General features: G+C 44.1%; 1 protein-coding gene across 1 annotated transcript in view; it reads right to left on the bottom strand.

Moving 5' to 3' along the window:
• Positions 1-1,367: 1,367 nt before the first annotated feature.
• The window catches only part of cux2b (cut-like homeobox 2b), an 82,939-nt gene continuing 69,694 nt past the window's right edge, over positions 1,368-14,612 (bottom strand). Inside the window, exons 9-22 of the mRNA XM_041043276.1 lie at positions 12,551-12,599; positions 11,749-11,853; positions 11,025-11,216; positions 10,842-10,900; positions 10,684-10,732; positions 10,342-10,441; positions 9,437-10,066; positions 7,758-7,859; positions 6,741-7,579; positions 4,336-4,501; positions 3,867-4,172; positions 3,588-3,776; positions 3,207-3,483; positions 1,368-3,056 (exon numbers count right to left, since the gene is read on the bottom strand). Coding sequence (XP_040899210.1) covers positions 2,243-3,056; positions 3,207-3,483; positions 3,588-3,776; positions 3,867-4,172; positions 4,336-4,501; positions 6,741-7,579; positions 7,758-7,859; positions 9,437-10,066; positions 10,342-10,441; positions 10,684-10,732; positions 10,842-10,900; positions 11,025-11,216; positions 11,749-11,853; positions 12,551-12,599 — 3,877 coding nt within the window. The 3' untranslated portion in view covers positions 1,368-2,242. The remainder of the gene's footprint in view (positions 3,057-3,206; positions 3,484-3,587; positions 3,777-3,866; positions 4,173-4,335; positions 4,502-6,740; positions 7,580-7,757; positions 7,860-9,436; positions 10,067-10,341; positions 10,442-10,683; positions 10,733-10,841; positions 10,901-11,024; positions 11,217-11,748; positions 11,854-12,550; positions 12,600-14,612) is intronic.

The following is a 14,612-nucleotide window of genomic DNA, read 5'->3' as shown; positions in this document are numbered from 1 at the left end:
TGTACTTTGACACATCTGTGTAATGAATTACAAAACAGCAACAACTCTCCAACAAACCACTGCTTTCTGTGAAAGTTGCAATTCCCGTATACATGCAACTTCCACAGGTCCATTTAATAGATAATGAAGTCATTCTCTACACCACATTATGTTTATCATAGTCACCACCACTGATGAGAGCAACTGTTTCAGTAAAGCTTTAAAAAGCAAGACTACCCTGAGAGAAGGTCTAAAACGTGGGCAAGCTTGCCAGACCAGAACTGGCTTGAATGGGTTTGGTTTATTAAATCTGTACACTCTATTTCAATATAATCAGCACATTTTGTTCCAAGAATGTAAGATATTATTTTTTTTTTTTTAGTAAATGTGTAATATATATCTCTACATAATACAATCCAAGTCCTCTGAACTATGTAGACATGTGCAAGTGTTTACTACCAACTTCAACGATACAGTAAAGGCAAAGACTTGTGGACACTAAGTTAGGATAATGTTGATATTTGAAATTTTCTTGAGTCCTCACAATTATCAAAATCTAAGTGCTGTAAGTAGTTCATACACGAGGTATTGGATATCTAGTTAACTGTTCTGAGTATAAAATAGAGGCAAAATACATAAAGAACATCTTGCAAGCATGACAAAGAAACTTCTACAGACACAATACACAAGTGGTCAAAGATAATATGAGGGGATACCTGTAACCTTTTATGTCCTTGAATATAGCGTACTTACAGACTGAATGTTTTCACGTTGATGAGAGGTCATACTGTGTGTATCATACTCTCAAATACTGTGAGCTTCAGCCCCAAAGGAGATCAATTCACAGCACTGAGGTGTCACTCTTGGCAACCTTTTTTTTTTTTCTTTTTTTTTTTTAACCAAACCGCCCAGCTAAACACCATCTCAGTACTTAGAGGTTGAGGTGTTTGATCAAGTACACATTATTCTAGCTACAGTAAATGACGCCTTTTGAGAAAGTGCACTCAATCAGGTGAGGAGGAGCATAATGCACAGGAATTATTAGCTCCCTTTCTCTTCAAACAGCAGCATATTCTTTGTAAAAGACAGATTTTGCTCATTCGAACTCCTGTTTGATCTCTGCACGTTTGAGGCATGATACAAGTACTTTCCCTCCACTGATTCAAATAAGCATGGGTCATGTTTATGTATAAGAATGAAAAGCATGGTCATAGCATGATGTGCATCAACATAATCTGAGGTAAACCAGGTGTCCTGTGTCTTGGCCCGTTACAGTCTGAGAACCAGTGCCTTAAGAGGGTCAGAGAGGTAAGTCTGAAAGAAATCGTGTAAACTGTGCTCATGTGTAGTGAATGTTTCACTTACTACCAAAAGCACAAGGGCCCTAAACTGTAAACCTCAAGGATTATTCAAAAAAAGAAAACAAAACACTAAAAGTACTCTACTTATTAGATTTAACGTTTACTTTTTTCTTATTTTTTGCAGGGTTTTCAACTTTTTTTTCTCTTCTTTTCGCTCAAGTATAATCACAGGTGACTAACTACAGAGGATAACAGGGTCAGGTGAGTACCATGCTACATCAGGTTTAGAGAAGGCTATTGCAGACAACTCTACAACATGTACAACCACATTTTATACGTGTGAGTTACAAATATTTCAAAACATATCACCAAGAAACTAAGTACATACAAGATGTTGAATATTTAGAGTCTTAAAGGACTATCCCTCAGTCAGTAATTGGATTTCATGTTACTTGACTTAAACTGTCCAGTCTTACAGACAAAATCTGAAAAATTGCTATTCAAAAAGTAGCAAATTTGGTCAATGTCTCTTTTCAAATAGTTATAGTGCTTTTAATGGCTTAAGACAGGGGTCTTTTTTTTAATCTCACCCAGTGGCAATCTACAGAACTTCAGTGTACATTTTATGACACCATAGCTGCAAAAGTCTTCATGTCAAGTCCAAAAGGTAAAACAACAGCTAATGCTGTCACATATATTTCAAAGTAGTATGCATTATCAAAAACAAAAACGAAAAACAAATACACATTTATAAACTTTTTTTTTCCAACATTTTAGTTCTTGCAGGGAATTTAGCTATATGTTTAGCTCTGTGATCCTGTATCCTATGAGTTATCAGTCTGAGAGGACAGGCCTTCAGGAGCCAGGCTCCGCTCAAAGTCTTCAGGAAGATTCTATCTGAGACTCTCCTGTGTGCTGCGAGGGTCATCAGGACTAGATACAAGTAAAGGGTGGGGGGGGGCTTAAAACTCCCACTCCAGTGTTTCTTCTCGATTGGCTGCTCTCTCTAGCCTGTGGATGATGTTATTGAGGTTGGCCATTTTCTCATTGCGTCTCTGAGTGCTTCTGTTGAGTTTGGGGCTTTGGAAGGGAGGGATCTGGTTTGGGTCCAGGCTGTGGTTGGTGCTTGCTGAGGGCGGGTTGGGCAGCGAGGGCGATATGGGTGCAGAGGACGAAGGGACGGGGGAGACTGACATCATGAGGCCGGGTGAGGATGCAGCAGAGGGGGAGTTCAGGGAGACTTCGAGGCTGCTGCGGCAGGGCTCTGACGAAGCCTTGAAGCTGACTGGGTCAACGGGGGACTTTCCAGCGTCTTCCCCCTCGTGCCTGGACTGGTTGGCTCTTTGGGGTCCATCTATGGAGACTGTGCCAAGGTAGAGCCCTTGAGCTTGGCTGCTCATCCCCTCTTCGTGCCTCAGGTTCTGGCCAGCCAAGTGGGTCTCACGACAGCCACCGATGGAGTCTTCGTGCTCACTTTTCAGCTGAGAGAATGGTACTGCTATGGAAAAACACTGAACTCGGGATTGTTTCATGGAGCCCTCCTTTCCCTCCTCCCCATCGTCCTCCCTGTCAATTGCCTCCTGTTTGACATGAGGCAGTGCGGTGTTGGCACTAAGAGCAAGGCTGGAGTGGATGTGTCCTGAGGGCTTCTGCAGCCTCCTCTCCTCTCCATCAGAGTGGGGGCTCCGCGTCACTGAGGGTGAGTAGCTGTGGTGCTCAGCATCCGTGTCATTGTCTGGCAGACCCTCCATCAGCACCTCCCGTCGCATCCTGGACCTGCACACAAACACTGTTTGTTAAGACAATCACCTAAAGGCAAATGCTCAAGTGTTAGGATATTTAAGTTTACTTTCACTTGCAACTACAACAGTAATAAAAACAGCAGAGACAGAAATTAGCATAGGTCACAAAGGTCAGTGGACTGGCCTGTAGTTGTGGAACCAGTTGATAACAGTGTTGGTTTTGAGGTTGAGCTGGGAGGCCAGCATCTCGATGGTGTTCTGAGAAGGGTAGGGCTCCAGCAGGTAGGCCTTCCTCAGGGCTTCTTTCTCCTCAGCTCCCAGCACCACCCGAGGCTTCTTCACCTGGCTGTAGGGGCACAGGTCCAGCGAGACCAAGGCCGGACTCACACACTCAGAGCGAGTGCTGGGTGAGTCGCTGTCAGAGCCAGCGCTCAGCAGCCCATACCGCCTTTTCAGATAGGCTGGAGGGAAGACAGTGACATCTGGCATTAAGGGATCACAAAAACAACAACACATTCTCCAACTTGTGTTGAACGGTATTATTTTTTATTGTTGCTATGCACACCTTTCTTCTCCATCTTCTTCATGGCCCGCAGCTTGTCTACATTGTGAGGATCATTGAGCCACAGCTGCATGCGGACAAATGGCTCCCTGCCTTTCAGGCTGAGTTTGTGCCACGGTTTGGGCCTGGAGAGCAGGTCTGACACAGAGCCTTGAGTCAGACCCAGGATGGTTTCGCCGAAGAGACGCTGGCCTGTAAAATACACAGTGTATGTAGGACTTCTGTCTGTATGCATAAGGAGTGTCAGCTTAAGAGTGAACTTAACACACAATTCTTACACACCTAGGTTGTTGTCTGTTAGCACCTCCTTGACCTTCTTGGTGATGGTATAGGTGTCCAGCTCAGGAGACATGGCCACCAGCTCCTGGATGCCCAGTGGGTTTGTGGGCTGATTCAGGGACATGAGGGTGGGAGTGGATTTCCCTCCCTCTGGGTGGGGAGGCAGGCCCAGCCCTAGACTCTCGGGCTGTTGGTTCTCTTTGCTGCTCTCCAGGGAGAGACTGACAGGCTCAACCAGTGGACTAGGGTGGCTCTCTGCTGGGCTAGGGGGAGGGGAGGGTGAGGACTGTGCAGTCACTGGGCTTTTATCTGAAAGGAGGGAGATTCACAGAAAAACAGTAAGCCTATAGCCTAGATACAGCCACTGCAGAATTCCCACTGTACGTAGAGTGAACTACAAAACAATTTTACTTTATCAAAGTTAGTATTTCTAACTTTGATATTTTGGTAACGCAACAAACTGCAGCCTTACCCTGAGCATGGCCCTGGTTCGGGGGCTGGCTGAGGCTCTGGCCTAGCTGGTCCAGTAACCACAGCTGCATGCGGATGAAGGGCTCCCTGCCTTTCTGGGTCAGCTTGCTCCAGGGTTTGGGCCGAGACAGCATGTCGCTGACGCTGCCCTGAGAAAGCCCCAGCACCTGTGCCGTGCAACCGCAGGTTAATGTACTGTGACTAAAGAGACTATAAACAGATCTGTTATATTACAGATAAATGGATCACCACTGATTGATTTTCTAAATTATTATCACGAAAGAAGCAAATCTTGTTGTTGCTCTTAACATATAGCCTCATTGATACACTTTCAGCAAACAACCACTAGAGGGAAGCAACACACCACAAATGTTTACATTGGCTCAACTACAACATATTAGTCAGACTTGCAGCATTTCCTATGGAGGTGAAAAGTCCATCCTCATTATTTTGAATTGCCACATAATGACTTGTATTGATTATCGATGTACTTTACTGAGAAAATATACGTGGTCATTAATCAGCAGGGAACATTTAAAGGGGCAAATGTTCAATTTTTCTTTCATCTTTTTGTTTTTTGAAAAACACAACACACCTTAACACACCTGAACGTGCCAGAAAAACTAGATTATATATACATAAAAACCTGCTACACTGTCTTATTGGAACTAAGTTTAAAAATGTTTTGCAACAAATCAACAGCTGTGGATTTACAAATATAAATACCTCTCACGGAAAGGTGCAAGTTGTGGGATCAAGACTTGAACCCTTGATATCACCACGATGTCAAATCTGTACCATGAAACCTTTTATATTTTATCTACTAATGAGAGAACAAACTCTGGCAAATCACTTAGGAACCCTGGAAAACACCCAGAGGGATCTTCTGGAAATAAAGGCATATTTTCTGATCCTCACCCAGAAAAACTAATAGAGAACATGCAGCAGAAAGGGAAAATGAAAATATATATATATATATCGTATACTGCATACTTCCTCTTTCCTAATGTTGTTTGTTGCTGTGTATTTGTCACAGTGAATGGCTGAAAACATTTAGATAAAATGTAACAAGATAATACGTTTGATTCCAAATCAAAATTGATTTGATTGATTCATTTAGGGAACAAACTTATTGAAAACTGATATCACCCGTTTAAAAAAAGCATTTGCCCTTTGTTACTCTATCAACCACATTTTACTGATAACTAGATTCAGATGTTTGAACAAAGACAGACAGTTGAATACTTATAATGAACCTTATTATCAGACTCACCACAGAAATTAATCACTACAAAATTCCTACAAGCTCACTGTGCCACAAAGGAAATTCCAGGAGAGATGAGCTGCTGAGGTCTGGAAAGGCTCACAAAACCACCAAATCACAGCGAGAGATGTCTACATGGAGAATGCTGTGCTACCGTAAAACTTGTGGCCAGCCTCTCAAAGGCTCTCCAAGAGAGCGGTGACAACTCATCCAGGAACTCATAAAAGATCAGAGCAGAACATCCAGAGAAATGCAGGCCTCTTAGCTGAGGACGGCTGTTGATGGCTCTCCACAACAACAAAGAGATGCAAAAGCTTTTCTGCTCTCTCTCTCACGTTTGCAGAAAAGCACCTGAAGGCTTTTAAGATAATGTTCTATGCAGACAATAGTAGAAAGTGGAACTTCTCAGATGAGACCGGTTCTAGTATGCCTGGTGTAAAGCAAACACAGCATTCCACTCCAACAGTCATTTCCTTTAAGGCTGGGTTATCTGTGCAGAGCTGTACCTGAAGCGACTGTGATATGATATGATCAGCATACCAACAGTTAAACGTGCAGGTTCGTGTGTGGTGGTGAGGGGATGCTAAGGACTTATTATGGGAAGCATGACCTCTGCTCAGTGCCAAACAATGCTAAAAGAGAAGAGTCCAGTCATCTGCCCATGAGCTGTATTATGCCAGAAGACAATGATCCAAACCACAAAAGTAGATCTGAAAGGCTAAAAAACAATAATTAAAGTTTTAGAGTGGCCTTGTCAACATAGATGCAGTGGTGGGACTGAAGCAGTTTGTGCTTAAAAAAACCTACAAGTGTATCTTTCTCCATAACAGTCTAATACTTCACATCGTCTTAAGATCTGAAACTAAATGTGGGATAAAACTGGAAAACATGACGGTGGCAAATACTTATTTTGTGTCTGTGGCGTCTTACAGTCACTGTCTATGGAGCTGAACTGAACTTTACATTCAAACTTGTTTGAAGCTCCAGTGAAAATGTTTCAATATTCAGTTTAATGTAAACTGTGTATGGTGTGCATCAGTGTCCTTGTCACTCTTAATTCTCGCTGTAAGGACAGATTCTAGCATTTTCAGACTTTTCATATTGCGGCATGAACGCGTGAGTATGAAAGACCGAAGTCTGACCTTTTCACCAAAGATCCTCTGACAGATGCCGTTCTTCGCCAGCTTCTCCTTCACCTGCCTGGTCAGCTCAATGGTGTCCACCTCCCGGTACATGTACATCTCATACTGCTCTGGAGTCAGTGGTGGCACGGTGGGCTTGAGGGCACGGGGGATGTACGCTGGGTAGTAGGACAGACGCCCTGGTCCAGGTCCTGGGGACTCTCCGCTTACTGATGTGTCTGACTCCACCTTCACCTCCACTGGCCGGCCAAGCCCCAGCTCGTCCTCAGCAGCAGAGGCCTCCTCACTGTTGGGGAGACACTCGCCGTTCTCCAGACGGGGCCATGGCCGGGGCATGACGGAGGGCCCAGAGGAGGAGGAAGACAAAGAAGGAGAGACTGAATTGAAGGGCAGAGAGCTACCTCCACCACCGAGCCCCATCGACCCCCGCTCCTGGGACCAGTGCTGATCGAAGTAGGTGCCCGCTTCACCGATCTCTGATTTGACCTTACGGATGATGTTCTGGACGAAGGCAGCCGGGGAAAGCACACTGAGCGGTGTTTGGGGGCTGCTGATGGGGTTGGCCATGCACACAGTAACGGAGCCTCCTTCCTCCTGTTTGATGGAGATGGGTAAAGGCAGGCCCCTGGATCGCTCTGGGGGCCCTAGACGCTCCACCTGTGCTCCTGAACTGACAGCCGAGGCCCTCCCACAGACCTCCATCTCCATCAGGGCCTGCTGCTGGGCCTCCATCTCCCTCCTGGCCTGTTCTAGGATGCTCTTAATGGTTTCATCTGAGCTGCTGCCTGCTCCATTACTGCTTCTGCCTGATGAGCTGCTCAGAGACAACTTGCCATCACCTAAACAAGAAAGACCCACATGTTGGTACAGATGCACACTCAAATCACGTTTCCACTTTAGATGCATTGAAGTGGTGATCCAAATGTGGAATAAAAAACAAGTCAATCACTGTCATTTAAAAAAGGTCAATCAAAATGGCTTTCAGCTATGACTTATGGCTCACAGTTCCATGCTCACCTCCTCTCTGGGACTGGATTTCCTTCTTGGCCTGCTCCAGGATATTCCTAATGGCGTCGTCTGACCCAGTTTCAGGAGTTCGGATGCGCGGAGTGATGCTCCCTGCCACAGAGGGTAACAGAAAGAGATAGAGATAGAGCGAGAGGAGAGAGGAGGGGGGTGAGTGGGATGGTTGATCAGAGAGCAGTTCCAAGGCTTTGCTTTTGACTGGTAGATCAATGGCTGCCTTTGAGCGCGTGCTGTCTGAGGTTGCAGTATACGGGAAGCTCAACTTTCAAAAGCTGTGAATCTAGGGAGAAAACAAAGTTTAAAAGTAACACTACAAACATGGCAGAGGAAGCCGTGAAGAAGTCAGAGATGAGGTCCAAGTAGATTAGAAGCTTTAAACGTACACAGGTCCAAGAGCTAAGCCACCAAAACACCATGGCGTGATTTTATCTGCTCTGAAAATGTATTCATACATTATAGCTTCATATACTCCCAAACGACTTAAACACTCTGAAAAGACCTTATTTAAAAATAACCTTGTTTTTATTCGGGTAGCTCTGGCCAACTATGGTGACACCGGTTTATGCAGAGCTAAGTGCTGGTTCAAATGTAACTTGCTCTACTTACTTACCTACTTATTCTCTATTTTTCTTATAGTCAACAAACACCCTGAAAAGACCAAAGCCAAGCCCATTCATTCCTGCTGAAGATGTATTTTTTTAATGGGGTAATAAATGTAAAGTTTCATTTTTTAAAAAGACTGAATAATTCCCTAAAACAGCAGGGCACTGCAGTTTATCTTTAGCAGGACTGACTCAAAATAAACTCCAGTGTGTGTTTGTGGTAATGAATGAACATGTCATACTTAAATATATTAGAAAATCATTTTTTATGTCAATAAGAACAAAAGAAAAAACAAAAAAAAATGTTGCCAGGCACCATGACAGCTATATCACAAAACGTTATATATTCAGAACAGCCTTTACTGGGCTCTACATAATTCACTTATGATTATCCATGACTGGTAAAGGATACAACAAAAGGAAAAGGGTAAATTAAACATAGAGAGGTTAGTGGCACACTAACAGTCATGCTTATTACTCCAACAAATACATCATTTTATCCATCCTTTCTGTCATTTCTCAGTTTTAGCAGAACAATCTGTCTTTCCATCCAATGGATCTCTGATGATTCACGCAGGTTATCTGCTGTAGGAGGTTCAGACCGTAACCATTCACTGATCACTGATGTGTGTTTTGGACAACAGTGAAGTTCTATGACAGAGGAGTGACACAGATCAGGCTTTAGCCACAAAGGGCAGTACTTGTTACTCAGATAAATTCATGCTTGGTTTGATCTTTTCATGGGATTTGTTGACAATAAGAAAAATATAAAATATTGCTACTGTAGATGAATGCAGTGGATGAATATGAATGACACTTCAGATATTTAATTCACAACCGCTTTCAATTCCAAGCCAGTGGTTTAGAAAATACGGTTACGAAAGGCAACTTGTTTAAAATGTGAACAACTTGCTCGCTCAGGCTAATGCCTCTACTGGTCTGAGCTTGTATATAGTGGAATTGCAAGTGGCCAAAACTACAAAAACAAGTACGGTATCTGGTTTGTTCCCACCTGAGACCACATGTTTTTCTAATATTCCCTGTCCTGTCTCTGTCTTTTCCACTCACCTCTCTGGCGGACCTGGATGGTCCTAAGTGCCAGGATGTTTTGTTCATCAGAGAGGAACTGCTTCATCTTAATAAAAGGTTCTTTGCCTTTCACAGTCAGCTTCCTCCAGGGTTTGGGTCTTGCCAGGATCTCACTGACTGAGCCCTGGGAGAGGCCCAGCACATAGTGGCCAAACACACGCTGGCCAATGTTATGCTTGAGCAGCTGCTCCTTCACCTGGAAGGCAATCTCTGCCGTGTCCAGTTGGTCCTCATCTCCTGCAGTCGAGCTGCCGCTCTCTGACTGGTCGCTGGGCAAGCCAGCATCAACACTGCCTGTCCCCGCCGACCCTTGAGTCGCTGACATGAGGGCAACTTTGGCTGCATAGAGGGCTGTGGGGAAAGCCATGAGGCCCTCCTTTTTAAAGTGTGGGGAAAGGAGCTGCTTATGAAGGATGTGGTCTCCTGACAGTCGGTCCCCGGAGCACGGCGACACAGAGAAGGGACGGGGGAGATCATGGCTGGAGGAGGAACCATCCAGGGTCGGGGGGCCAGGGCTCGGGGAGGCACGGCCATCCACCTGAGAGGAGGATGAGTGGGATGTGGGTGGTCTGCCTGTCTCCCTTCCTGCATCCTCAGACTGGTCATCATCTGGAGACAGAAGACACATTCTCATTCTCTAGTCTTGCAAACCCACACTACATCTTGCAAGATCAGTTTATGCAAAGAGATTTTAGTCTGAAAAACACTGACTACAGAAAGAGACTGAACCTGACCAAAGAGCACCAAGCAATCAGTGAACTGTGAGGAGTTTTTAGAAGATGACAAAACTCGCTACCTCTTGAAACTCCAGAACCTTGAACTGTAAAACTATTTAAAGAAGGAGTTATAGACAGAAAATGAAACACGAGAGACATTTATTTTACCAGTGTTGTGCAAAATTCGAGCCTTATCCACCAGGTACTTGTGAGATGGAAGAAAGGCCTCTTTATCCAGCAAAAGAGCCTCTGCTGCCTTGGTAGACTCCTATACAGACAAACGCACATGCACACAAAAGATGTTAATTTTCGATTAATCAATTACAGTAGCTGTAGTTATCCTTATAATGGATAACGATTGCTGAAGCACTCAATAGCAGTGCTGTAGTTTTTGTTCCCTGACACCAAGAGAACATTAAGAAGAAACCAAAACTTCTACTTTGCTAAAAAGGAGACGTGTCTGTTTAAAAGTGCTGCCTGAACAATAAGATGGTGCAGGAGCATAAATACCTGAGACGAGCTGCCATTTGCCGAAGCCAGCTTCATTACCTTCAGGATACTACAGACAGACAGAAACAACCAGAAAGAGAGAAAAAAACATATTTTTTTGGATTCAAATTCACATTATTATGAATGAATTACAGATTCCTCCAACACCAAATTATCACCTGAGTTCAGTTTTAATCTCTTCATAGTCAATCTGGGATTGCAGTTTAGCTTCTAATCTCTGAAATGGAAAAAGAAGAGAAGCGTGTTGCATTTAATATTAATAAGCGTCTCATTAATTACTGTATCAGAGCCACTGAGGAAGTGTTATGTTCTGTCACCTCTCATATGTCGGAGCCACTCACCTCAATAGCTTCTGTCTTGTAGGCCAACTGGCGTTCCAGCTCCAGGATCTGATTGGCCGAGGTCTCCTGAACTTCCTGCAGTGTGAACTGCAGCCGCTGAATGTTTTCAAGAAGGCGGAGGATTTCGCGGTCTTTAGCCAGCAAGGCGGCCTCCAGCTGGGAGGGCAACACCTCGCCCTTCTCATTCTTCTCCTGACAGGGCGAGAAGGAGATGAGACAAGGGATGTGAGAGGGAAGAAATAAAGTGACAAAGGGAGTGAAGAGAGGGCAGCCAGAGATTCACAGCCTCTGCAGCGCTGATGTTATTCAGACAGGTGGAATGTGGGAGACTTTGACTCTGGCAAAGATGATGAGCCAACAATTAATACTATATTTTCTGATGATAATATTAGATACAATATTTCTATACCAATTAAAAGCCTTTTGACAGCTCCCAGCACAGGAGTCACAATAGGACAGTTTGTACAGAACAAATGTCTGTGTAGTATTTTTTTTTTTTAATAATGCATAATATTTATGAAACATTTTGTACATTGAATCTGTTAAATAAATAGTAACTATTGCTGTCAAATGTAGTGTGGTAGAGCAGAAGAGAAAAGTAGTACACAATGGAAGAACTCCAGTAAAGTAAAGTATGCCCAAACTGTACTTCATTACCATACTTGAGTAAATGTTATAATCCACTAAACAAGCATTTTCACACATGATGTCACATTATCCTTACCCTGCTGGTGCCCTCTGCTGGATGGCAGTTCCCTGTGGTGGCACTCTGGCCATTGGCTAACTGCTCCTTTAGCCTCTCCACTTCCCTCTGAGCCATTTCCGCTCTCTGTGCACAGACATCGCACCACAGTGTTACAGTTTTCATACACCAGCCACATCAATTGGCTAATGAGATGATCAAGGTGAGAGGATATACATAAATCAAAGGAGGCGCCCTTGCTCTGAAATTTTAGAGCTGAGCGAAAGCTGAGCAGGGGCCCGAGCAGACAAGTGCAGCCACCGGTTTATTCTGCTGAGGGGGCTGTTTAGTCGGCCCGCTTTATTCCCCAAACTGTTTACCTGCTCTGTCTCACCCGGCCTGCTAATTAATGATTCGTTTTGAGAACATTTATCTGGGAGCTGCTGGCAGAGAGCAGCAGAGTGAGAAAAACAGTGTGAGAGAGAAAAGCAGAGGGGAGAAGAAAGGAGCAGAAGAAAAGAGGTATCACCAGGATAGGAAGCAATCAAGGCAATGAGATAACTAAGAACCCTGGCGTTCGGCGCTCCGGCATCAATCGCGCACGGCAGTCTCCTGTTCTCTGCTGAGTGGAGCCATGCTGCCATAGCGTGCCCACCGACGGGGGCTCAGGTTTACACTTGCTAATCACACACTCAGGGGAGGGAAGGTGTGAGGGGGAGGAGGTGAAGCGGGGGGGGACACAGGACGGAGGGTGTCTAATTAAAGCCAAGGCTTGATTACAGGAGTGATTACCTTAACGAAGGAGCATCTCAATCAGAGAAGTGCAGAAGAAGACTGTACTCACCTGGTTTGCTTTCTCAAGATTCGCCATGATGGCGTCAACCTCCCCTGCCCTGGAACACAGACATCCAGACAGAGAGACCCAGGATTACCGAGGAGATCTTAGTCTTACTCTCCGATGAAAAGCAAGCACACAAAAAATCAAGCCCAATTATTGTTACACATCTTGTTAATTATATAACTCGTCCGAAAATGACGATGAAACATGATCACACCTTAAATGGCCTAAAGTAAAGGTCCTACAAGACATGGTCATTTTTATTTTCTCCATATGTATTTCAGGAAATTGAAATATAATGAATTTTAGGGCTTGAACCAAACCAGCCAGCCAGTGACAGGAAACATGTTACAATAAGTGATCTGAAGCAAAACCAAACATAAAGAAATGGCAAAAACCATCAACCATCAGACTGAATATTAGAAAAAACCTCTCTGTATAACACAGAACAGTCCAACAGCATCACAAACTACAGCCTCCAAAATTCGGCTTTAGGTCTGAACAAAAACTGAAAATTAACACTGGAGTCTTAGTTTTAGAAATAATGAGGTCAGGAGTCCTCATTCTGGAGGAGAAGTGTTAAATCCAAATCAAAACTTATTTATTCCTTAGTACACTTAAGAGTTTGGGTAACAAATATCATAATTAGCCTTAAACACCCAGCAAGAGTAACGATACTCCTCCACGGGCCATTAAAAATCCCAGATACCTAGAACAACACACATGACATGATCTCCGTGCCCCCAGCTGAAGCTACAGCCCTGCACAAAGAGCCGTCCATTCATTGGCCGAGTGGAAAATTCATATGCTCATAATGATTGGTATCCTCAGAACTCTTCTGAGGTTGAACTCCAACTTGCCTCCACACATCTAACAATCAGAGTAGTCTAATTTAAACAGAAACTCAGCAGGATTATTCATGAGGTTTGTTTGAAGTTCAACAGTTTCATTTTGCACACATGGGACCTGATTTTCAAAAGGTAGATAAGGATAAATTAACGAGGAAGCTGTGATTGATTTAAATATGCACATAGGTTTCTCAAGTTTCGGGACACTGTAGTCCTTTTCACCAAAAGAAAAAAATGTTCAAAGAACATATTAGACTTTTTTCATTCACATTAAACCAACTACATTCAGCCGAATCTTCCCCCTCTTTCATGTTTACACCTAACTGCTCCCATTGTTTCCCATCAGGCTGTGCGATTGCCCAAAATATTAGTAATCCAATAGAATCATTGCGGCACAAGAACTCAAGAAAGCAAAATACAATCCTCCAATATCTCTACAGCGAGGCGTGGAATCAGTCAGACACTGAGACCGTCTCAAACCAAACCTATTCTTGGCGTTAATGATTGTCAGTGTTGTGTGGTGCGGCCCCTGGTTTCAGAGGGTCCTGCTCATGCCCCGGTCCTATCAATAAGGCCAGGATATATGGCGCCCTGCTGACAGCAAACACTAACAGGTGTCAGCTCCACGTTTAATGAACTTGTGCAGTACGGAAAATGTTTTGTATTGATTACCTGCTCGGCTACTCAAGCCGAAGCAGACAAATAGTCTTTCTTATCAACATTGAGGAAACAGTCAGTGAGAGTAATAGAGGCCAGCTTGGTGTTCAGAGGCTCGGGGTCAGGGACGGATAACTGCAGCTGGAGCTCTGGGGTCAGTGGTGGCACTGTCGGCCCAGAGGAATTTGACCAGGACAGCATACATGCACACACACTCCATGACAAACCAAATAACAGAGATGGTCTTTCAAAACTGCTGCTGCACGCAAAAGGTAAGACCAAACTGAAAAGGTGTCCAATCCAACAAAACGGATGGCAGTGGGTCTAGAAACATCAGTTCAATTGCACCATGGATTAAGCCTGGGAGAAAATCCATTAGCAGCCGACTGACTGTGCTCTGGAGCACAACCCAAACAAAGGAGTGTTTGCTTTGAATGTCTATCGACATCCTTCATACAAGCTCAGATTCATTTCAGGCGTGCGGTGGATACATTGCGCTCAAAGACCAGGACAAGGTAGAGTGTTTTCTGAAGCAATCTTTAAATGGAGCAATTCTTCTTGAG

This window comes from Toxotes jaculatrix, chromosome 7 (assembly GCF_017976425.1).
Source record: "Toxotes jaculatrix isolate fToxJac2 chromosome 7, fToxJac2.pri, whole genome shotgun sequence".
Classification (NCBI taxonomy): Eukaryota; Metazoa; Chordata; class Actinopteri; family Toxotidae; genus Toxotes; species Toxotes jaculatrix.
The sequence above is the reverse complement of the archived record's forward strand: the minus strand, read 5'-3'. Positions and strand labels throughout refer to the sequence as shown.